This window comes from Carex rostrata, chromosome 27, assembly GCF_964058835.1.
Source record: "Carex rostrata chromosome 27, lpCarRost1.2, whole genome shotgun sequence".
NCBI lineage: Eukaryota > Viridiplantae > Streptophyta > Magnoliopsida > Poales > Cyperaceae > Carex > Carex rostrata.
Genome location: NC_135944.1, coordinates 6,973,628 through 6,999,074, shown reverse-complemented (window position 1 = coordinate 6,999,074; position 25,447 = coordinate 6,973,628). Strand labels below are relative to the sequence as shown.

General features: G+C 33.3%; 3 protein-coding genes, 2 long non-coding RNA genes and 2 other non-coding genes across 8 annotated transcripts in view; 5 read left to right on the top strand and 2 right to left on the bottom strand.

Annotated features, from left to right (window-relative positions):
• The window catches only part of HVA22K (HVA22-like protein K), a 72,616-nt gene extending 69,708 nt beyond the window's left edge, over positions 1-2,908 (top strand). The window contains exon 9 of one of the 2 annotated variants that reach the window (XR_013508484.1): positions 2,448-2,908. The gene's annotated coding sequence lies outside the window, so the exon portion shown is untranslated. The remainder of the gene's footprint in view (positions 1-2,447) is intronic. The other variant, XR_013508483.1, reaches the window with a different exon arrangement.
• Positions 2,909-3,928: 1,020 nt separating this feature from the next.
• On the bottom strand, positions 3,929-4,058 carry LOC144545398 (small nucleolar RNA snoR83). Its single transcript, XR_013508498.1, has one exon. It is a non-coding gene; the product is annotated as a small nucleolar RNA snoR83 (small nucleolar RNA).
• A 69-nt stretch (positions 4,059-4,127) lies between these two features.
• Positions 4,128-4,274, bottom strand: LOC144545400 (small nucleolar RNA snoR83). The gene has a single exon (XR_013508500.1). It is a non-coding gene; the product is annotated as a small nucleolar RNA snoR83 (small nucleolar RNA).
• A 616-nt stretch (positions 4,275-4,890) lies between these two features.
• LOC144544936 (uncharacterized) lies at positions 4,891-5,537 on the top strand. The gene is made up of 3 exons (XR_013508363.1): positions 4,891-5,014; positions 5,207-5,305; positions 5,391-5,537. It is a non-coding gene; the product is annotated as an uncharacterized LOC144544936 (long non-coding RNA).
• Positions 5,538-5,667: 130 nt separating this feature from the next.
• Positions 5,668-7,730, top strand: LOC144545035 (UPF0481 protein At3g47200-like). Its single transcript, XM_078293586.1, has 4 exons — positions 5,668-5,914; positions 6,402-6,500; positions 6,846-7,316; positions 7,440-7,730. Exons 1-4 carry the CDS (start codon positions 5,708-5,710, stop codon positions 7,728-7,730), a joined length of 1,068 nt encoding a protein of 355 aa, XP_078149712.1. The 5' UTR covers positions 5,668-5,707.
• A 13,312-nt stretch (positions 7,731-21,042) lies between these two features.
• On the top strand, positions 21,043-21,627 carry LOC144544930 (uncharacterized). The gene is made up of 3 exons (XR_013508362.1): positions 21,043-21,161; positions 21,290-21,388; positions 21,473-21,627. It is a non-coding gene; the product is annotated as an uncharacterized LOC144544930 (long non-coding RNA).
• Positions 21,628-21,789: 162 nt separating this feature from the next.
• On the top strand, positions 21,790-23,309 carry LOC144545034 (UPF0481 protein At3g47200-like). The gene is made up of 3 exons (XM_078293585.1): positions 21,790-21,996; positions 22,272-22,703; positions 23,022-23,309. Exons 1-3 carry the CDS (start codon positions 21,790-21,792, stop codon positions 23,307-23,309), a joined length of 927 nt encoding a protein of 308 aa, XP_078149711.1.
• The last annotated feature ends 2,138 nt before the right edge of the window (positions 23,310-25,447 follow it).

Below are 25,447 nucleotides of genomic sequence, written 5' to 3'. Positions count from 1 at the left end.
GTAAAAAAAAATTCAAAAAATGTAAAACTTGGTCTCCAAGCACATTTCAAAATGGAGATCATGTTGAGTGGTTCGAATCGGTCGTTTGGATTTTCAAATCGCAAAATATGAGTGTAAAGAAAAATAGTCGCTTTACTTCGCAACTCACCGTAGCCCATCTCTCTCTCTCTCTCTCTCTCTCTATATATATATATATATATAGAGGAGGGTTCAAATGCCTCCATGTTTTTGTGCCTCCATCATGCCTCCATCTCTCTCCATCATTTTCAAAGTTCAAACAGTCGATCCGAACCGCTCAACCTAACCTCCATACTAAACTATGTTTGGAGACCAAATTTTATATTTTTAGGAAATTGTTTCCTATTTTTTTAGATAGGTACAAAAATACTGTTTTTAGATGGTTCAGATTTACTGATTTTGTACCTATCTAAAAAAATAGTAAAAAAATTCCTAAAAATATAAAATTTGGTCTCCAAACATATTTTAGTATGGAGGTTAGATTGAGCGGTTCGGATCGACTGTTTGAACTTTGAAAATGATGGAGAGAGATGGAGGCATGATGGAGGCACAAAAACATGGAGGCATTTGAACCCTTCTCATATATATATATATAGAGAGAGAGAGAGAGAGAATGGCTAAGCTCAAATCGTTTGTTCCTGGACTCAGGAACAAACGACTTGTTTCTCCGATTTCCAAAGTTCAATTGGCCGATCCAAACTGTTAGATGTTTAATCTATATTAAAATGTGCTTAGAGACCAAATTTTATATTTTTTGGAATTTTTTTACTATTTATTAAGATGGTTTAAAAGTCGCTGTTTTTTTATGGTGCAGAATTTTAATAAAAACAGCGATTTTCAAATTATCTTAATAAATAGTAAAAAAATTTCAAAAAATATAAAATTTTGTCTCCAAGCACATTTTAATATAAATTAAACACCTAATGGTTTGGATCGGCCGTTTGAACTTCAGAAATTGGAGAACTGAGTCATTTGTTCCTGAGTCTAAGAACAAACGATTTGAGCTTAGCCATTCTCTCTCTCTCTCTATATATATATATATAGAGAGAGAGAGAGAGAGAGTATGGCTAAATTGCTACTGGTAGCACTTCGACCTAAGTGCTTACGGGATCATATCTTTGTATTTGATGTTCAAACAACAAATCCAAACCGTTAGATGTTCAATCTATATTAAAATGTGCTTGGAGACCAAATTTGACATTTTTTAGAATTTTTTTACTATTTATTAAGATGGTTTGAAAATCATTGTTTTTATTAAAATTCCGCACCATTAAAAAACAGCGATTTCAAACCATCTTAATAAATAGTAAAAAAATTCCAAAAAAATGTCAAATTTGGTCTCCAAGCACATTTTAATATAGATTGAACATTTAACGGTTTGGATTTGTTGTTTGAACATCAAATACAAATATATGACCCCGTAAGCACTTAGGTCGAAGTGCTACTTGTAGCAATTTAGTCATGCTCTATATATATATATTTTTCAATTTAGAATTGGAGATCTATGACTGTTCTACAGAAAATTATTATTAAGAACATGATCTGGGATTAATGAAGGCCTCATACATTGCTCAAACAACAAATCACAAAATCAAATAATAAATGAAAAAATAAATTCGACCAATTAAAGGTTTACCCATCAATTTCTTTCAAACACTTTTGTTTCTGAAATTAAAGGAACCAATAAAATATGAAAGAGGAGAGATTTGAAGGAGAAACTGCAGCTATAAGTTGACAATTATTTTTTGGTGCCTATTCGGAATGCAGGGGTCAGTATTATTGTGCTTTGGGATTCGTGCAGAAAGGAATTGAACGGTACGGATTTTTCACAAATCAACTCAAATTTTGAGATATCTCATATCTCAGAGGATGCCAATCCAGTTTCAACTATCTTTTACATTTTGAAATACCTTTTCCTTTGTTTCTGACAGCTGATACATAACTCTCTTTTTTTTTCGAAAACTTAGATACATAACACTCTCTCTCTCTCTCTCTAACAGAACAAGTTCACCAGCAGCCACCAAGTAGAGATTGATTTTCCCAGGGCTGTAGCCTTTAAATGCGCTACAACAGGTGTCGACTAATAAATCTTTATTTATCCTTTTTAAAAAAAAAAAAATCAGCAGGTTAATTCTTAGCTTTTATAACTAATTTTTCTTGTTGTAAATTACAGCAAAAGAGATTGTGTTGGATACCACTCCTGAAAGTTCAATCAACGGTCAAAATTCACCGGGCAGGAGGTTGACTGACGGCTCAGATCCTGAGCACGACAATTGACTTGCTTGTTGTGTTGGAAACTTTAAATTTTGTAATTTTGCAATTAGGCCCCTCTTATCATAGTCATGGGGAGCACCTTTCTTGACTTGATTTTAATAGCCAGTTAGTTTATTCCAACTAATTGATGGTGACTTAAGGCAAGGTATGTAAAGATGTTATAATGTACTGAGAGAAAAAGGAGGTTATGGGTTCTCCTTCTCTCTCTCTCTCTCTCTCTCTCTCTCTCTCTTTTAACTTAGGCCTTTTAATTAGTTGGCTAAAGTGTAACTTCATTTACTCTTGCTTATCAGAAGGTTTGAGAAGTAAGATTTTATTGTATTGGGTTGGTTTAAATTACACTGTTACTGAGTACCTTGAACTGGTACTGAGTATTGTTTGGGATGGTTATAAGAAATATCTTTAATCTTTCATGTAAAAGCCTGTCAATTATTTTAGTTATTATTATTTTACTTTTTATGAATGTAGCTAAGAGTAGAAATTTGGAGAACTGGTGCTCTGGATATTGTATCAGTTTTCTTGGATTGAACGAGTTTAAGATTAAAATGTATTGATTATGATAAGAAAACTTGCATGTTTACAATTCCTTCTCAATTCATAAAAATTGTAGTCTTTTTGAATTTGTGTTTGCAATTCCTTCTCAGTCCACGCTATGGAGTTATATCAATCTTAATCTTCATATAAAAATGAACTTTGAGACAAAAATTTACAATTTTTTAGAACTTTATTTACTATTCTTTTTAGATAGAAAATCACTTGATTTGAAAATTCTAAAAGATTCAAAAGCAGTAGTATCTACCTATTTAACATAATATTAAAACAATTCTTAAAAATAGTAAAATTTGGTATGCTGGTATATTTTTATATAGAGTTCATATTTAAAAGTTCAGATAGACTATTTGAACTTTTTGAAAAAAGAGAGATGAATTACAAAAAAGAATTAGTTCTGATTTGATAAGATCGGAACCAAAGAAAACACTCCACAATTCAACAAAATTAGAATAATGCTGGTGTCTTGAGGCAGGAATAGGATTATGTAAAGATCTTTTTAAAAATCAAATGTGTTGAGCTTTGAGAGGGGTTATAAAAAATCTCTCTTTGTTCCTTGAGCCTTTTATTAGTTGGCTATAATGTAACTTCATTGAACTGAGCATCTGGTAAAAGTGGAGGGTTTGAATTACCACTTTGAAGTGGTACTGAGTGTTGCCTGAGATGGTTCTTTATCTTTCATGTAAAAAGCCTGTCAAATTTTGTAATTCCCTTTTAATTTTTCATTTCTTTCTAGTAGTAGAAAGTTGGAGAACTGGTAGTGGATGTTGTATCAGTAAAACTTTCATGTTTGCAATTCTTCAGTTCATATAAATTGTAGTCTTTTTGAATTTGTTTTTCATTTCCTCAGTTTTTCACTACTTATCAAGCCAAAGATATAATTAATGACATAAAAGTGCCAAAAAACCAGAACCAAAGAAAACACTCCACAATTCAACAAAATTAAAAAAAAAAACATAGAAAAACAATTACTATTAAAGGAAATATCTAACAACACAAAATATAAATGAACACAGTTGGGTTGGGTCAATATTATTTGCCAAATATCAAAACAAATCACAGCTGAAATTCAAGCAAAATCCAACATAAATATAAGGGTAGATACTAATGAAGCATCTCAATTAAACATGAAATGCTATCAGCGATTCTTCCCAAGATCAATTTTGGCCTCCCATGAATCAGAAAAACAACTTTATAAATTTGTGTTAGTCTGGGATTATGAAGGCCTTTTACCAGTAAAATTTTGTTCTTTGGTAGGGGTATATGTGAAAAAAACCCAACTAATCAAATGTAAGGGAAGATACTAACGAAACACCTCCATTGAATTTTAACAAAAAAAGAAAAAAAAAAAGGTGTTATCAGCGAAACATCCCAAATTTTGTATTGGCCTTCTATGAATCAGAAAAACTACTATTAAGAAGTTGATCTGGGATTAATGAAGGCCTCAAACATTTCTTCTCAACCAACAAATCACAAATTCTAATAGCAAATGAAACAAAATCAATTCGACCAATCCAAGGTTTACCCAACAATTTCTTTCAAACACTTTTGGTTCTGAAATTAAAGGAACCAAGAAAAGATGAAAGAGAGGAGATGGAGAGGAGATTTGAACGAGAGACTGCGGCTGCAGGGAGGCAGGGTTTCTATTTCTATTTCTATTTCTATTTTTAGAAAGAGGAGAAAGAAATGGGCCTTTGGGCCGGATGGGTTGGGTTTGGGCCCTAGCCCATTTTTTTTACTTTTTTTTTTTCTTTCAAAAGAAGAAGATAAATCATTGTAGCCTGTAGGCAGCTTTCTCTTTTGAGTTCCTTCTCTGTTGTACTTGTTCCCTCATAAAAAGGAATTATTATATCATGAATAAAGTTTTAAGTATATATATATATAAATTAAAAGCATTCATTCTTCCCTTGTCTCCAAAGCAAGGCAACTATGCAATGCTTCTTTAAGTCTTCATCTCTAACATATTTATCACACTTGCCATGGGTCTACCTCTCTTAACCATCAATGTATATATATATATGTTAATGAAGTATATTGATCATATAATTAATTTGCATGCGTGGCCTCTTCTCTCAAGACACAAGCATCAATGGATGGATCAGAGATATGTATCGACACACTTCCACCTGATTTGTTTGAGTGGGTCATTGACATGGATGCCGCTGCCAACAAGGTTAAAATTAACATCTATTACAATTTTATAATCCAATTAATTAATTCCTCATGCTATTTTTTAAATAATCAAAGTTGTAGCTAGCTAATTATAAATATAGTTCATATTAAATAATATAAGTATATACTAAAAAAAGCAGGAAATCAGCATGATGTATGTATTAAAGTAACTAAACTGTTTTTGCTCAACAAGGTTGACCTCTCTAAAGAAGAGGCAGATTGGAATAAACCATCGATCTACCGTGTAACCAACTTCGCCAGGTCTCACAATCCGGATGCATTTACACCTCAGGTTCACCTCATTATACAGCTTATATATAATATCTCAAAGTATATATACAAAATGAATCTAGAGTTTCATATTTTGAAATATATAGGTGATATCTTTCGGGCCATTCCACCACGGGTCAGACCTCTTAAAGGCAACCGAAGTGGCCAAGCACAGAGCTCTCACGCATTTCTTGCACCGAGCAGGGAAGGGATCGGAACCCTTTGTAAGGAAGCTCCAATTGATTTTGAAACGATTACAGGACTCATACAAGGCACGCCTATATGTTCCTTCTATAGTACCTATCTTAGGAATAATTAATAATCAAAATTTACAAGGTTTTTTATGTGTACAAGTTAAATTGGTAATTGACTTTGACAGGACCTAGATGAAAAGTGGATAGAGAAGCCGTCTGAGTTTCTTAAGATGATGTTACTCGATGGATGCTTCATGATCGAGGTGCTACGCACAAGTGAATGCTCCGACAATTACGCGCCTAACGATCCTGTTTTCAGTTCACTGATGAATCCTTTGCGCAAGCCGTACATAAAACGAGACATGCTTTTATTAGAGAACCAGCTTCCTTTGTTGGTGCTCGAGGCACTGCTCGAGGTTGAAAACCGTGGATCATCCGTAAGCTAAACTCAATTAACCCCATACATTTTCAAATTTATGTGCTTTTACATAGTTTTCTATATAGTTTAGAGTAAACTGCTATGTGCGTCATAAAATTGACCCCCGTAAATGAAACTTTTTATATGTTTGACCCTCATAGTTTGAAAGTCTGACTCCCCTTGTACTAGTCATGATGCAATGTAATTATATCTTAATATACAATTGCTTATGATCAGAGCACCCAGTTTTGGGAGACCTTTTTAAGCTTTATTGATGAGGAACAAATTTTTTTTTTTTTTTAGGAAAAATAAGGGTCAAGCCCCTATTTAATTTCATTAATGGTTGTTACAAGAGTCTTGTAACTAAAAAAAGATACAAAGAGATCCAACTCAAGAATTTTGAGATGTGTTTTTGCAAAGTAAAGTTCAAAGGAAAATAAATTATAATAAAACTGGAAAACATTGAAAAGGAAATTAATGCTAAAAAATTCTAAAATGAAAAATAGATGATAGATATTGTCTATGCAATCTTCCAGTTTAATTTAAAGGATGTCTTCTCTGAAACTGATTGCCTCCCCTTCCGCTTCATCCTGTCAGGGTGGATGGTACTGGTTCCCTGTACCGGTTCACGTACCAATATCCATGGGTGGAGGAACAAATTAATCTTATATTAATTTTGTAGAAAATTTTAATTTTAGTATTATTAATCCAAATTATGTGGCATTAAATAGAAATTAGCCTATTCAAAACGGTCATCTTCAAGCTATATCGGGTTCAAGCATTAATTGTTTTATTTGGTTTTCACTAACTTTTTATATTTTTGCACTGTTTTATTTGGTTTCCACTAAATTTTTTTATATTTTTTTAATTGGTTTTTACTTTTTATGGAGTTTTGATGAGAGCAACTAACCAGGATACAAAAATAACATTGTATAGTTATTTTTTAGCAGGATCATGAGTCCATCAACGGTTTGGTGCGAAGTTATTGCAATAAAAACTTGAAAGCAAATTTGTCGAGACTAGCAAGCCACCCCCTCGAGTTGTACCGCATGAGCTTGCTCCATGAAGATGCAAAAAGTCAAGTTAAATCGTTCCCAATCAACGAGACTAAAAACTTTTCATCAAAAATAAAAAAAACTGAGACTAATAACTTCATAGGGAATGCGGTCGAACTCTGGGAGAATGGGGTCCACTTCAAGTGCAAGGATGACGATCATGCGAACCTGAGGGACATCAAATTTGACCGCAAAACCGGCACCCTCGAACTTCCTGTCCTCCCAGTCCATGACGGGACCGAGCATTTGCTTCTAAATATGGTTGCGTATGAGCAAATCCATGTCGGCGCCGGCACTGACATCACGTCATATGTCATGTTCATGGATGCATTGATCGACACCGCAGATGATGTCAAGCTGTTGCAGGTATATATATAAATACCGGTCTGCCCAATTAAGTAACACTACAAGAATCTTTTTGTTTAATTTTAATTTGGACTTAAATTGTTGGTTTTCTTATTAATAATTGATATTAATTGTGCTTTACAGAAGAACAAAATCATCATCAATTATCTGTCAAGTCAGAAGGATGTGGCCAATCTCTTCAACAAACTGTCAAAGGAGGCGGCACACGATGCCCCCAACGACGTGTTCAACGATGTAAGGATTCAGTTGAGCAAGTACCACAAGAAGAGATGTCACAAGTGGCATGCCAGTCTACGGCACCAGTACTTCTATAACCCATGGAGGGGGTTATCCATCATTGCAGCGTCGCTTGTTATTTTTCTCACCTTCGTCCAAACGCTATACTCCATTTTAACCTTCCATCTCGGAAAATGACATACAACTCGATATATATATATATAGAGAGAGAGAGAGAGAGATGGGCTATGGTGCATTGCAATGCATGGAGGGGTTTATGCATTGAACCATAAATCTAAAATTCAAAATCCAAATGGCTGATCCAAACCGTTCATCTTGTTCTCCATATTAATATGTGCTTGGAGACCAAATTTTACATTTTCTGATTTTTTTTTTTACTATTTATTAAGTATTTTACAAAATTGTTGATCCAACGGTGGCTGCTGATTTTACTGTTTTGTTAAGCCACCGTTGGATCAACAATTTTGTAAAATACTTAATAAATAGTAAAAAAATTCATAAAAATATAAAATTTGGTCTCCAAGAACATATTAATATGGAGAATAAGATAAACGGTTTGGATCGGCCATTTGGATTTTGAATTTTAAATTTATGGTCCAATGCACAAACCCCTCCATGCATTGCAATGAACAATAGCCCATCTCTCTCTCTCTCTATATATATATATACTTGTATCATACCCGTGCATTGCAACGGAGACATATTATAAGAAAAAAAATATCAAAGAAAATAATAATTATTATTCAAAAATTAAAACACATGTTAATAGAAAATTTATATGATGTTGTATTTTTAATTAACTTTAATTGTGATCTCTGGTAACAATTTGATGATGTGATGATTCTTTATTTTTAAGTACCAATGATATCAAATAATAGCTCGATTCGAATCTAATATCAAATATCGTACAACAATTCAATATCAACATATAATATGATATAAAAAAACATAAATAAAAAGTGTTATCGTGTGTATGTATAGGATACACACACACACACACATATTATAAGAGAAATATATATTCACACACATGTTCCAATTTATATTCTTCTTCTTATTTGTTTCTAATTTAGAATATATATACATACACACGCACATATTGATATATTATATATTGAAAATATATTCTAAATTGCCTACAACAATATGTATAGAAACAAAGAAAGAGAAATAAGGAAATAAAAAAAAATGATTTCCATTGTGATCCGTATAGAAACGAAGAAGTAAGGAAACAAAGAATAAGAAAATGGAAGGTGAAGTTTTATCAATTGAAGAGGAGAAATATGGAAACAAATAAATAAGGAAACGGATAAATATATCGCTAAATTTCAGAGTTTGTTCAATTTTAATTGTAACGTATCGTGTGGCAGCACATGTGGTGAGTATGTTTTTAACTAAATTTAGACTTCTATACATAAAACAGATACATTTAATCTAAAGAAGACAAATTATGTAATTAGAGGGCTGAGATCAAATCCGAAGTTTCATCTTTTAATCGTAACCGTTGGCGGATCGGACACCCAACGTGCTTAATAATAGAATGAAGATATATATATAGAGAGAGAGAGAGAGCAAAGCTAAGATGTGATGTGCTCACCAAGAAGGTTTGGTGAGCACAACTCCAAAAGTATATCATATCGACTTCAAACATCGAATCCAAACCGTTGAAATCCATATATTTCATGAGTGATGCATGCACATACAAAATTTTGAAAGTTTCGAGTTTCTTTGCTACAAGGTCAAGCGGTCAAAGAAAAGAACTTTTTATAGGTTAATTTATAAGTTGTTTTATATATTCAATTTTTATAATTTTTTTGACCGTTTGACCTTGTAGCAAATAAACTCGAAACATTCAAAATTTTGTATGTACATGCATCACTCATGAACTACATGGATTCCAACGGTACGGATTCGACGTTTGAACTCGATTCGATATACTTTTAAAGTTGTGCTCACCAAACCCTCTTGATGAGCACATCACACCCTAGCTTTGCTCTATATATATATATATATATGCATGCTATATATACGGATTTTGATATTATTGTATTCTCAAGTTATATTTGTGCATGATTGTAATTGATTGTCACCCTTGCTCTGTATATTTTGTATATTCTACAGTTATAATGTGTGTTTCAAATTGATTATCACCCTTCCCTTCCTATGCATAATCAGTGAAACTGTGCAAATTTAAAATCTTCAAGTTAACCTCCATATTTTTTTTTTCTAAAATATCTAGTTATTTAATTTGTAAAATGAAGCAATTATAATTTTTTTTTTTCAATTTAGAATTGGAGACCTATGACTGTTCTACAGAAAAATTATTACTAAGAAGTTGATCTGGGATTAATGAAGGCCTCATACATTGCTCAAACAACAAATCACAAAATCAGATAGTAAATGAAAAAATAAATTCGAACAATTAAAGGTTTACCCATCAATTTCTTTCAAACACTTTTGTTTCTGAAATTAAAAGAACCAAGAAAATATGAAAGAGAGGAGATTTGAAGAAGAGAGTGCGGCTGGACGGAGGCAGGGTTTCTCTTTCTAATTAGAGAGAGATGGAAAAAGGGCTTTGGGCCGAATTGGTTGGGCCCTGACCCATTTTTTTTAATTTTCATATTCTTTTTACTTTTACTTCTTTCTTTCTTTCTTTCTTGAGTGAGTCTATGGTACTATGCATATCACGGGTTGTTACCGTGGTACGGCTCTATATTCGAGTTTTTTAATTCTAACGGTCGATCCGAACCGTTCATCTTGTTCTCCATATTAATATGTGTTTGGAGACCAAATTTTATATTTTTTTAAAAAAATTTACTATTTTTTTAGATATTTAGAAAATCACTTGATCTGAAAATTCTGGACCATCCAAAAACAGTGATTTTCAATAAATCTAAAAAAATAGTAAAAAAAATTTCAAAAAATATAAAATTTGGTCTCCAAACACATATTAATATGGAGAACAAGATGAACGGTTCGGATCGACCGTTAGGATGTGAAAACTTGAATATAGAGCCGTAACACAGTGCCAAATCGTAATATGCATAGTACCATAGACTCACTCTTCTTTCTTTCTTTCTGTTTTGGTTTCTTAGTTGTACCCTTATGTTATGAGTTTGTCTTATCCGACAGCAGTAAAGTGTTAATTTAATTGTATATATAAATTAAAAGCATTCATTCCTCCCTTGTCTCCAAAGCAAGGCAACTATATGCTTCAACATATTTATCAAACTTGTATATATATGTTAATGAAGTATATTGATCAGCATTCACCTCTTAATTCCTTTGCATGCATGGCCTCTTCTCTCAAGAAACAAGCATCAATGGATGAGTCAGAGATATGTGTCCACACACTTCCACCTGATTTCTCCAAGTGGGTAGACGACATGGATATCGATGCCGCTGCCAACGAGAGGTTCAAATTAACATCTATTCCAAATTCCAATTAAATAATTAAAGTTCTAGCTACCAAGTTTAGATGCATGCTTAATTATATATAGTTCATATTAAATAATATAATGTTAAATAATTAAAGTTTAGATGCATGCTTAATTATATATAGTTCATATTAAATAATGAGGAGGGTTCAAATGCACCCAAATTTTTGTGCACCCAAATGCACCCTACCCTTTTCCTCCGTTTTCAAAATCCAAATAGTCAATCCGAACCATTAGATGCGATCTATATATTAAGATGTGCTTGGAGACCAAATTTTATATTTTTTCGAATTTTTTTACTATTTATTAAGCCACTTTGAAAAATCGCTAATCCAATGGTCCATAAAATGTAAAATCAGCGATTTTCAAAGTGGCTTAATAAATAGTAAAAAAATTTCAAAAAATGTAAAATTTGGTCTCCAAGCACATCTTAATATATAGATCGCATCTAACGGTTCGGATTGACTATTCGGACTTTGAAAACGGAGAAAAAAGATTTGAAAGATATGGTGCATTTGGGTGCATTTGAACTCTCCTCTTAAATAATAGAGGAGGGATCAAGTTACAACAACCATTTTTTACATTTTCAAAGTCCAAATCATCGATCCAAACCGTTAGATGTGATCTCTACAATAAAATGTGCTTGGAGACCAAATTTTATATTTTTTTTGAATTTTTGTATTATTTATTAAGATGAGTACAAAATTCAATGATCTGAATTTGACTAGTTTTTGTACCTATCTTAATAAATAGTAAAAAAAATTCCATTTTAACCTTCATCCAAATTCTATACTCCGTTTTAACCTTCCATCTCCAAAAGCCGTAAAACTCGATTGATCGTCATTTATATGTAATTGCCTCTTATGCATGCTATATGAAGTTTGATATTATTGTATAAGTAATTAAGTTATATATATATATATGTGCTTGTAATTGATTAATTGTCACCTTTGCTCTATATATTTTGTGATATTTTTGTATTCTTTTGTTATTATGTGTGTTTCAACTTTCAAATTGTCTTCCTTGCCATGCATAATTAGTGATATTGTGCAAATTTAAAATCTTCAAATTGACCACATTTTTCAGGCCAATGTGAAAATTGCAGCTAGCTATACACATGCAGTACTGTTTAAAATAGTACATTCAAAATTAGTACGACCGTATATAGATACTAATACTATTGTTATAGATACCAATAAAGAATAGCCATTTTTAGATTCTTCTAAAAATTACCCTTATCTAGTTTTGTACTATATAATTACGATATATAATTCTATATGTCACCTCTCTCAGATCTATATATATCCCCCCTCTCAAATCCTTTCTCATTTCAATACAATACTTTCAAGGTCAGAAACAAAGTACTGGAGACGATCTCTCTTCCTCGTACCTCTAAGGTAATATTGCTATCCTATTTTTCCTTTTTCTTTTTCTTTGTTCTTTTTTTTGTCTTACTTTTGCTCATATATTTCTTTATTTTTATATCTTAATGGATATATATTCCACGTGAGTTTATAGTATTTATCATGCAAAAGAAATATAAAAACTAAAAAAACGTTAGCGAATATCAAAGGTTTCATTTTTTTTTTATTATGAGAAGTACCAAATATATCCGTCCTCTTTATTAATTTTCTTTTATATATGAAATAGATAATTGGCATTCTATTTGAGAGAGAAATTAATGGACGGCTTGAGAAATTCCAACCTCTCTTCCGTCTTGTCATATAATAACAACCCCTCTGACAAAATCTGTAATGAGTCCGGACTGGATTCTCCAGTTCTCATACCAAATGGTGAAAATGCCATGCTCTCGTCATCCTTCCTGGTCAAGAATAATGGACGAACAAATGCTGGTCAATTGACCAATTTGCCCCTGCCTCCTTGTGCACACCCCGAACCGTTTTCATCTAATCCAACTATTTGGGTTCATTCCTCTATTAAGGTACCTAATTATGTGTTCAATCATACAAAATAAATAACATAATGTTATATTTTAGACTGTTTTTAATGTTTTAATTTGCCTTGTTTTGCCATAGACAGAGACTACTGAGTTGTGCTCAGACATCCATCAGTTGAACCAATTATCGGCAAGTCAAGCTCATGCAAATCTAGTTGCTACAAATGCAAATGCTGGTTTTGATGGAACTTTCATGCCATGTGTCAGAGCCCGTCGAGGCATGGCCACTGATCCCCACAGCATTGCTGAGAGAGTAAGTTACTGTCATACCAGTTGTACTGGTACCCATACTGAGTCTGGCAAAAATGTACCATTAATTATAGATATTGACCAATTATTATTTCTCTGTTTCATTTTCAAAAAAAAAAAAATAACAATTTGTGAAAACAATGAAATGCAGCATAGGAGAGAGAGGATATCAGAAAGGATGCACAATCTTCATGATCTCGTACCGAACTCAAACAAGGTAATAATTGCACAAAATAATTTCAACAACTAATTTATATTCTTATATATGTTCTTGTACATTATAGTTAAACTGAATTGTTATTTAGCTTTTACCAGAATTATTAAATCTTTAAATTATCTTATGAACAGACAGATAGGGTTACCATGCTTGATGAGGTTATCGACTATGTCAAGTTCCTTAAGCTTCAAATTAAGGTATATATGTGCCTAAAAGAAAAATAAAGATTAATGAGGTGCTTTTCAAAAAAATGTTAACTTAATAAAAATTTATCTAAGTAATTAAACATAGCAAGTAAAACTTTTTTTTTTTTCAGTAAACTGAAAAGGACTTGTTCTGTTAAATCTTAACAAAAGTATATATTGCTTTAATTCACCTTTACAATAGTATATATACCCTCCATACAGTTTCATACAATCTATATATTATTGGCAATATATCATCAATAAACAAGAGTTAGGCTGGGGTGCTATGGATAGCATAGTGGCCTCTATGCTACGGCTCAATATTCGAGTTTTCAAAATCCAAACGGTCGATCCGAACCGTTCATCTTATTCTCCATATTAATATCTGCTTGGAGGCCAAATTTTATAATTTTCTGAATTTTTTTACTATTTATTAAGTCACTTTGAAAATCGCTAATCCAACGGTTTTACTGTTTTGTGCAGCCACCGTTGGATCAACAATTTTGTAAAATACTTAATAAATAGTAAAAAAATTCAGAAAAATGTAAAATTTGGTCTCCAAGCAGATATTAATATGGAGAATAAGATGAACAGTTCGGATCGACCGTTTGGATTTTGAAAACTCGAATATTGAGCCGTAGCATAGAGGCCACTATGCTATCCATAGCACCCCAGCCTAACTCCAATAAACAAATAATAATGTACATATATCCACCATATATTGCAGGAGTCAAATAGCATTTCGTCATTGGTTTCTGCGGGACCCACTGCCAGTGAGATGGAGGAGCACTTGTGTCTCATGCCTATTGAACTTGCATCTGCTATATCTACCCAAAAGGGGACTCACGTGGCAGCCGTACCGACTGAGAGGCAAAATTTGAACAACATTTCTTCTTCTTTCTACAATGATGTGAGAAAAAAATAGTATTAATTTGTACATTTCTGTTTCTTTTTTGGTTAAAAGGTAAAAATATTTGTATGTTTGGAATTGAGTATTGGAAAAAGAGAAGCTATGTGTGTAGTATATATATGCCGATTTTTTTTAAAATACCCACTAAAAAAAATATTTTATTAAAAATAACTAGGTTTCAGCAAAATTTTTAAAAATACCCAAACCGCGGATTTTTTCCGCGCTCCGGAATTTTTATTCCGGACCGCGGAAAAAATTCGCGCCCCGAAAAAAAAAAAAAAAAAAAATTAATTTTTTTTTCCGAGCGCGGATATTTTCCGTGGCCCGGATTTTTTTTTTTTTTTTTTTTTTTTTAGAGTTTGGAGTTAGGAAAATAATGTCTTTTTGGGAATTTTTTGTCCAACTTTGCATCCCTGATTAACATATCAAAACACCTTCAAAAAACATGAAAATTTACCGACATGCATTCTTGACTTCATAGAATAGGACTGTGAAGTTTCATACAAAATCTCAAAACAGATCGTGAGATATCGGCTCTCAAAAATTGCCCGAACTGCTGAAGGAGTGCTTCTGAGCCCAACTTTGCACCTCTGGTTAATATATCAAAGCACCTTCAAAATATATGAAATTTTACCGACATGCATTTTTGACTTCATAGAACAAGACTGTGAAGTTTCATACAAAATATCAAAACAAATCGTGAGATATCGGCTCTCAAAAATTGTCCGAACTGCTGAAGGAGTGCTTCTGAGCCCAACTTTGCACCTCTGGTTAATATATCAAAGCACCTTCAAAATATATGAAATTTTACCGACTTGCATTTTTGACTTCATAGAACAAGACTTTGAAGTGTCATACAAAATATCAAAACAGATCGTGAGATATCGGCTCTCAAAAATTGCCCGAATTGCTGAAGGAGTGCTTCTGAACCCAATTTTGCACCTCTGGTTAACATATCAAAACACCTTCAAAAATCATGAAAATTTACCGACATGTATTCTTAATTTCATAGAACAAGACTGTGAAGTTTCATACAAAATCTCAAAATAGACCATGAAATAATAAAACATAACAAAACTGAAAACTGAAACATAATAAAACATATACTAAGAAGATAATAAAACTGAACATAACAAATCAAAACTCAAACATAACAAAACTGAACTCTCTTTGAAGGAGTGCTTCTGAACCAAATTTGCATCTCTGATTAACATATCAAAACACCTTCAATCATGAAGCACTCCTTCAGCAATTCGGACAATTTTTGAGAGCCGATATCTCACGGTCTGTTTTGAGATTTTGTATGAAACTTTACAATATTGTTCTATGAAATCAAGAATACATGTCGGTAAATTTTCATGATTTTTGAAGGTGCTTTGATATGTTAACCAGAGGTGCAAAGTTGGGCTAAGAAGCACTCCTTCAGCAGTTCGGACAATTTTTGAGAGCCGATATCTCACGATCTATTTTCATATTTTATATGAAGCTTCACAGTCTTGTTTTATGAAGTCAAAAATGCAAGTCGGTAAATTTTCATATATTTTGAAGGTGCTTTGATATGTTAACCAGAGGTGCAAAGTTGGGCTCAGAAGCACTCCTTCAGCAGTTCGGGCAATTTTTGAGAGCCGATATCTCACGATCTGTTTTGAGATTTTGTATGAAACTTCACAGTCCTATTCTATGAAGTCAAGAATCCATGTCGGTAAATTTTCATGTTTTTTGAAGGTGTTTTGATATGTTAATCAGGGATGCAAAGTTGGACAAAAAATTCCCAAAAAAACATTATTTTCCTAACTCCAAACTCTAAAAAAAAAAAAAAAAAAAAAAAAAAAAAAAAAAAAAAAAAAAAAAAATCCGGGCCGCGGAAAATATCCGCGCTCGGAAAAAATTTTTTTTTTTTTTTTTTTTTTTCGGGCCACGTATTTTTTCCGCGGCCCGGAATAAAAATTCCGGAGCGCGAAAAAAATCCGCGGTTTTGGTATTTTTAAAAATTTTGCTGAAACCTGGTTATTTTTAATAAAATATTTTTTAGTGGGTATTTTTTAAAAAATCGGTATATATGTAAAGTTTATTGCTTGTAGTAGTAAGTACGTAGTTGAATTGTTTCATACCTTTTGGTTTTGGATGTGTGAAAAAATCCTTTAAAATTCAGATTCAAAATATTAAATTTGCTGACTTTAAATGACCAATTCAACATTTAAACATGCTGATGTGGCCAAAAGTTTTTAAATTAAGTTGACCATCTATGCATGTCTAATTGGAGAATTTTAGTTTATTATTGTTTTAAAAAAATAGAAATAACTAAAAACCGTGGGTAGACGGAGATTGTTTTAAGTTTGTTTTTGTACTATTTTTGAAATCGGATTGAAAGAAATATTGACCAAATTTGAGAAGAAAATAACTAATTTTATTAATTTCTGATATTATTTCAATCTCTTATACAACAAAATTTAAAGAGCTATTAGCACATATTCTCTAATAACATGATTTGCCATATCTGTTAATAAATTGAATTGGTTTCTAGAGTTAGGCTGGGGTGCTATGGATAGCATAGTGGCCTCTATGCTACGGCTCAATATTCGAGTTTTCAAAATTCAAACGGTCGATCCGAACCGTTCATCTTATTCTCCATATTAATATCTGCTTGGAGACCAAATTTTACATTTTTCTGAATTTTTTTACTATTTATTAAGTATTTTACAAAATTGTTGATCCAACGGTGGCTGCACAAAACAGTAAAACCGTTGGATTAGCGATTTTCAAAGTGGCTTAATAAATAGTAAAAAAATTCAGAAAATTATAAAATTTGGTCTCCAAGCAGATATTAATATGGAGAATAAGATGAACGGTTCGGATCGACCGTTTGGATTTTGAAAACTCGAATATTGAGCCGTAGCATAGAGGCCACTATGCTATCCATAGCACCCCAGCCTAACTCTTGGTTTCTAACTGAATATTTATATATCTTCAACCAAGAACAATTGAAATTGAGCAATTAATCAAGCCCTAATTAAGTACATTATATAAGAATTAAATATACAGGTTGTTTTCTTATGACCAGTTACCAGTATGAAGAAACTAAATGGATATAAAGATAAGATCAGTGACTCTCTCAAGCAATCCATGCCCCATGAATTAGAACAGTAAGTGGTTTCTATACTGAGTGAACAGCTATATATAGCCACTACACATTTCTTCTTTCTCATCACCTAATTAACAAGCAGACAATGGCTTGGCCATCTCTTTCTCCTCTAGTGCTCCTCTTCTATGTCCCTTGTATCCTCCTATGCCTCTATTACTACCACCATTACTTCATCTCCTCTAAAACAAAAAATCGATCCGTTCCGGTGTATTGGCCGGTAGTTGGCATGATGCCATCACTAATCTATGTTTTCTTAAGATGATGTTACTCGATGGATGCTTCATGATCGAGGTGCTATGCACAAGTGAATGCTCGGACTATTACGCACCTAACGATCCTGTTTTCAGTTCACAGATGAATCCTTTGCGCAAGCCGTACATAAAACAAGACATGCTTTTATTAGAGAACCAGCTTCCTTTTGTTGATCCTCCAGGCACAGCTCGAGGTTGAAAACTGCGGACCATCCGTAAGCTAAACTCAATTAACCCCATACATTTTCAAATTTATGTGTCTTTACATGGTTTTCTATATAGTTTAGAGTAAACTGCTATGTGCGTCGTAAATTGACCCCTGTACATGAAACCTTTGATATGTTTGATCTCCATAGTTTGAAAGTCTGACTCCGCCTGTACTAGTCATGATGCAATGTAATTATATCTTAATATACGATTGCTTATGATCAGAGCACCCAGTTTTGGGAGACCTTTTCAAGCTTTATTAATGAGGAACAAATTAATCTTTTTGTTTTTGAGGAAAAATAAGGGTCAAGCCCCTATTTAATTTCGTTAATGGTTGTTACAAGAGCCTTGTAAATTGTAACTAAAAAAAGATACAAAGAGATCCAACTCAAGAGTTTTGAGCTGTTTTTTTGCAAAGTAAAGTTGAAAGGAAAATAAATTACAATAAAACTGGAAAACATCGAAAAGGAAATGCTAAAAAAAATCTAAAATGAAAATTAGATGATAGATATTGTCTATGCAATCTCCCAGTTTAATTTGAAGGATGTCTTCTCTGAAACTGATTGCCTCCCCTTCCGCTTCATCTTGTCAGGGTGGCTGGTACTGGTTCCCTGTACCGATTCACGTACCAGAATCCATGGGCGTAGGAACAAATTAATCGTACAAAAATTTTGTAGAAAATTTTTAATTTTAGTTCTATTAATCCAAATTATGTGGCATTAAATAGCAATTAGCCCATTCAAAACAGTCATCTTCAAGCTTTATCGGGTTCACGCATTAATTGTTTTATTTGGTTTTCACTAACTTTATTTTTATATTATTGCATTGTTTTATTTGGTTTCCACTAAAAATTTTTATGTTTTTTTAATTGGTTTTTATTTTTTATGGAGTTTTGATGAGAGTAACTAACCAGGATACAACAATAACATTGTATAGTTATTTTTTAGCAGGATCATGAGTACATCAACGGTTTGGTGCTAATTTATTGCGGAAAAAACTTGAAAGCAAACTTGTCAACACTAGCAAGCCACCCCCTCGAGTTGTACCGCATGAGCTTGCTCCATGAAGACACGACTAGTCAAGTTAAATCGTTCCCAATCAACGAGACTAACTTGATAGAGAATGCGGTCGAGCTCTGGGAGAGTGAGGTCCACTTCAGGTGCAAGGATGACGATCATGCGAGCCTGAGGGACATCAACTTTGACCCGAAAACCGGCACGCTTGAACTTCCTGTCCTCCCAGTCCATGACGGGACCGAGCATTTCCTACTAAATATGGTTACATATGAACAAATCCATGTTGACACCGGCAATGACATCACGTCATATGTCATGTTCATGGATGCATTAATCGACACCGCAGATGATGTCAAGCTGTTGCAGGTTTATAAATACTGGTCTTCCCAATTAACTAACACTACAAGAATCTTTTGGTTTAATTTTAATTTGGACTTAATTTGTTGATTTTCCTATTAATAATTGATATTAATTGTGCTTTACAGAAGAAAAAAAATCATCATCAATTCTCCGGCAAGTCACAAGGACGTGGCCGATCTCTTCAACAAACTGTCAAAGGAGGCGGCACACGACGCCCCCAACGATGTGTTGAGTTGAGCAACTACTACAAGAAGAGAAGGAACAGGTGGCGAGCCAGTCTACGGCACCAGTACTTGCATGACCCGTGGAGCAATGGAGGGTGTTATCCATCCTTGCGGCTTTGCTTGTTATTTTTCTCACCTTCGTCCAAACGCTATACTCCGTTTTAACCTTCCATCTCGGAAGATGACGTACAACTCGATATATATATATATATATATATTCCGGCTAAATTGCTGCTGGCAGCAGTTCTGCCCAAGTGCTGCCGGGGCTATATTTAGCTGTCTGATCTCCAAACAACAAATCCAAGCCGTTAGATGTTTAATCTATACTATAATCTACTTGGAGACCAAATTTCACATTTTTTGGAATTTTTTTACTATTTATTAAGCTGGTTTGAAAACCGCTGTTTTCAGTAAATTTCTGCAGCATTCAAAATAGCAGTTTTCAAACCAGCTTAATAAGTTGACCAAATTTTATATATATATATTTTCAATTTAGAATTGGAGATCTATGACTGTTCTACAGAAAAATTATTATTAAGAAGTTGATCTGGGATTAATGAAGGCCTACATTGCTCAAACAACAAATCACAAAATCAAATAGTAAATGAAAAAATAAATTCGACCAATTAAAGGTTTGCCCATCAATTTCTTTCAAACACTTTTGTTTCTAAAATTAAAGGAACCAAGAAAATATGAAAGAGAGAAGATGGACAGGAGATTTGAACGAGAGACTGCGGCTGGAGGAAGGGTTTCTATTTCTATTTAGAGAGAGATGAAAAAAAAAGGGCCTTTGGGCCGGATGGAGTTGGGCTTGGGCTTGGGCCCTGACCCATTTTTTAAATTTTCATATTCTTTTTTACTTTTACTTTTTTTTTGTGTCTTTCTTTCTCTTTTGGTTTCTTAGTTGTACCCTCATAAACAGACAATATTATGTTATAAGCATAGTAGGAAATATCGGCCGATACCGATACGGATCGGCCGATACGTATTGGTATCAACCTATTCCGATCCGATCCTGAGCCGATCCTCACGTAGCAAATTATAAAGAAAAAGAAAAAAAAAAACCGATCCTGAGCCGATACCGATCCGATACCCCGATCCCGATCCCGATACCAATAATTCCTACTATGATTATAAGTTTGTCTTATCAGACAGTAGTAAAGTGTTAATTATATATATATAAATTATAGGCACTCATTCCTCCCTTGTCTCCAAAGTAAGGCAACTATATGCTTAAACATATTTATCAAACTTGGCATCAAATTATATATATATATATATGGTAATGAAGCATATTGATCATACACAGCCTCCACCACTTAATTAATTTGTATGCATAGCCTCTTCTCTCAAGAAACAAACATCAATGGATGGATCAAAGATATGTGTCGACACACTTCCTCCACCTGATTTCTCCAAGTGGGTCGATGCCACGGATGCCGCTGCCAACGAGGTTCAAATTAACATCTATTCCAAATTCCAATTAAATAATTAAATTTCTAGCTACGTACCAAGTTTAGATGCATGCTTAATTATATATAGTTCATAATATAATGTTTTGCTCTTTAATTATCAACAAAGGTTGACCTCTGTAGAGAAGAGGCAGATTGGAAAAAACCATCGATCTACCGTGTAACCAGCTTTGCCAGGTCTATCAATAAGAATGCATTTACACCTCAGGTTCACCTCATTATATAATTTACATATCTCTAAGTATACATCAATCGGACATGAATCTAGAGTTTCATATTTTGAAATATATAGGTGATATCTTTCGGGCCATTCCACCACGGGTCAAAGCTCCTAAAGGCAACCGAAGTGGCCAAGCACAGAGCTCTCACGCATTTCTTGCACCGAGCAGGGAAGGGATCGGAACCCTTTGTACGCAGGCTCCGATTGATTTTGAAACGATTACAGGACTCATACAAGGCACGCCTATATGCTCCTTTTATAGTACCTATCTGTTGAATAATTAATAATAAAAATTTGCAAGGTTTTTTATGTGTACAAGTTAAATTGGTAATTGACTTTAACAGGACCTAGATGAAAAGTGGATAGAGAAACCGTATGAGTTTCTTAAGATGATGTTACTCGATGGATGCTTCATGATCGAGGTGCTACGCGCAAGTGAATGCTCAGACGATTACGCGCCTAATGATCCTGTTTTTAGTTCACGGATGAATCATTTACGCAAGCCGTACATAAAACGAGACATGCTTTTATTAGAGAACCAGCTTCCTCTGTTGGTGCTCAAGGCACTGCTCGAGGTTGAAAACCTTGGACGAACCGTAAGCTAAACTCAATTCTATATCTATATAGGTTTTTTTTGTCATTTGTCGAGCATATATGTATAATATATGTGTGTGTATTTTCAATTAAATTGTGTAGCTCGGAGGCGGATCCAAACTATATCGGGTTCACACATTGTTTTATATGGTTTTCATTAGGTTTTTTTTTTATATATATTTTGAATTGGTTTTTATGTAATAAATTGAGTTTTCATGAGAGCAATTAACCAAGATACATCAATAACATTGTATAGTTATTTCTTTTTTTTTGGCAGGATGCCGAGTACATCAACCATTTGGTGCTAAGTTATTGTGGTGAAACTTTGAGAGCAAATTTGTCGAGGCTAGCAAGCCACCCCCTCGAGTTGTACCGCATGAGCCTGCTCCACAAAGACACGATAGTTCAAGTTAAATCGCCTCCAATCAATGAGACTAAAGTGATAGAGAATGCGGTCGAACTTAGAGAGAGTGGAGTTCACTTTATAAGTAATGACAAATATTGCACGAGCCTGACAGACATAAAATTTGATCCAAAAACCGGCAGGCTCAAACTTCCTGTCCTTCCAGTCCATGACGGAACTGAGCATTTCCTTCTAAATATGGTTGCGTATGAGCAAATCCATGTCGGCACCGGCAATGAGATCACGTCATATATCATGTTCATGAATGCATTGATCAAAACTGCTGATGATGTCAAGCTGTTGCAGGTATAAATATATATATATATATATATAACTACTTAATTATGATCATTTCAATTAATTAATAAGAATGAATTATTTCGGCTTAATTAATCAATATTGTCAAATTTGTTAACTACAAGAATCTTCTTTATTCGCAAGGATAAGAAATGAACATTGCCGAGGATATCACCATAGAAATTGCTATTTCCGAAGATATTGTTATGACTAACGGAAGTATATATCCGTGATGGAACCGACATTGTTAAGCAAGTTTATTCTCGCTGATAAAACCAATTCTTGTAGTTAACTGTCTTATAATTATTGATTGATTGTGCTCCACAGAGGAAAAATATCATCACCAATTCTCTAGGAAGTCACAAGGACGTGGTCGAACTCTTCAACAGACTGCCAAAGGAGGTGGCACACGATCCAAACGATGCGCTCAACAAGGTAAGGTTTGAGTTGAGCGAGTACCATGCGAATAAAGGGAACAGGTGGCTGGCCAATCTACGGCATCAGTACTTGCATAGCCCATGGATGGTGCTTTCCATTGTTGCGGCATCGCTTGTTATTTTGCTCACCTTCATCCAAACACTATACTCCGTTTTAACCTTTCATCTCAGAAAATGACGTAAAACTGGAACGATTGATCGATCGATCAATCATCATTATATATAATTGCCACTTATGCATGCTATATGGATTTTGATATTATATTGTATGAGTAATTGTAATTAACATTCTGCAATATACATGTATGAGATTAATAAGTGAAAATAAAATACACTCTGCGTTTCTATCTGGGTTGTGATTTCTTCTTTCACTTGATTAGCATTTGTTTTATATAGCTTTTTTATAAATTGAGCACTCTCAATGATATTTCCTGTTGAATTAAGTTTGGAAGCTTGTCAATGACTGATATTAGAGATTTCGTGATACCTTTTCTTATCTTTCTGTTTTCTTCATCGAGCTTGAACCCAAGTTTGGTATCGGGTGCATATAGCACTGTACTAATTAACTAGTGCTTTGGTTACTTATTATATATGTTGATTATATATAATACTCCCTGGTACTGATCAGTACCAACTGGTCCTAAACACTGTTTTGGTTTAGGGATGGATTTGTAAGAATAGAAAGAAAGAGTGAGGTAATTAATTTGTAAAATTGTCATGTATATGTAATATATTCTTCTCAGAGGGATTAGATTGCAAAATAGAAAATCCGGCCGGAAATTAATAGTGAAAGGTGATATAAATAATGAACTTTCAAGAGTGATTCATAAATTAAAAGAGCGAATTAGGGTGAGCTCTTTTGGGATTTGCTCAGGATATAAAAATAAATTGAACTCAGACATGGACTTAGAATTAGACCTTGATTTATTGTGCTATTGTATTGTTGGACACTAACACATTAGACTTAACCGGAATGAAATTTATATGAAAATGATTAAGGAAGTGATTAAATAATTAATCAAAAGATACCATAATTAATATTTTATCTCTATTACTTAACATTAATAGGAGATCGATATGATTATAAAGGTACTTAACTATATGAACAAGGGTTTAAATGATAATACTGAACATGGTATAACATCAGAATTTAATATGAATTAGAGAAACTTCAAATATAATAGATTCTAAATAACAGTTTAATGTAACAACAAATGTATAAAGAAATTATATTTAATTGTGAATAATTCAAACTTTAAACAAAACTTAAAATGTTTTGTTATAGTAAATGATTATAAATATTGATCAAAATATTTATCATTCTGATGTAGGCATAATTAACATATAAGATTGAGGGTACAAAAGGTTATGGAAGGAAAGACTGCTAGTGACCTCGCCTATTGCCCTACATTATCAGGTGTGAGGTTATTGGATTAGTCTGAGATTCATGACTATGAATTAAATCGTAACTCGCTGTGCATTTTGAATATTTGATTGACTGCATTGATTGGACTGTTGCATCATATGCATATAGCCCAATAAAATTACAAGTAAGTCTGTTGACCGTCATGTTAATATTGTTTATCGATTGATTTATTCTTATTGCAAATGATTGATTGAGACCACAGTGATTGAATTGATTGAATATGAAATACTATAATCCTTGAACCTCCATATAGTGGAGAAAAATAATTATTATAGCGTAAAGTCTAGCTAGCTACTAGACTTTACGCCAGGACCCTTATGCGCATATGGTGAATGGCCCCAACTGAACCCAGTACCGGTTGGGTAGGGGTTACTGAGTAAATGTGAATTGCGACTGTAAGACTAATGAACTGTGGCAACTGTCTTATCATCGATTTTCTTTCTGATAATGACAGTATTATAATATTGTTTTTGTATTAGTTCTGTTAACAAATTATCATAATAGTTAGAACGGTATAAGTCCTGACACGACATATACATGTTATTGTATCTTTCAGTGTTACCAGACTAGAAATTGTAAAGTTAAGAAACCAAACATTACCAGATTTAGTGGTTCTAAAGATTAGATCTCAAACATTATCTTACTTTATGGTTTAAATGATTTTGACCCAAACTATTTATTCTGATAAGATTATTAGAGTTCTGATTTATTTATGTAATTTTTATTGTTCAATTGGATAGTGTTATTGATTATTTGCATTCGTCGTTATGAAATGAATTGTTTGTTTCTCGTATGGTGATTTCATTCTGAATATTGATTTCCTTCGTATCTAATAATCTAAGTGGCAATTAGCACTGAGAAATAATTTATTATTTCTCACTTGTTTCCAC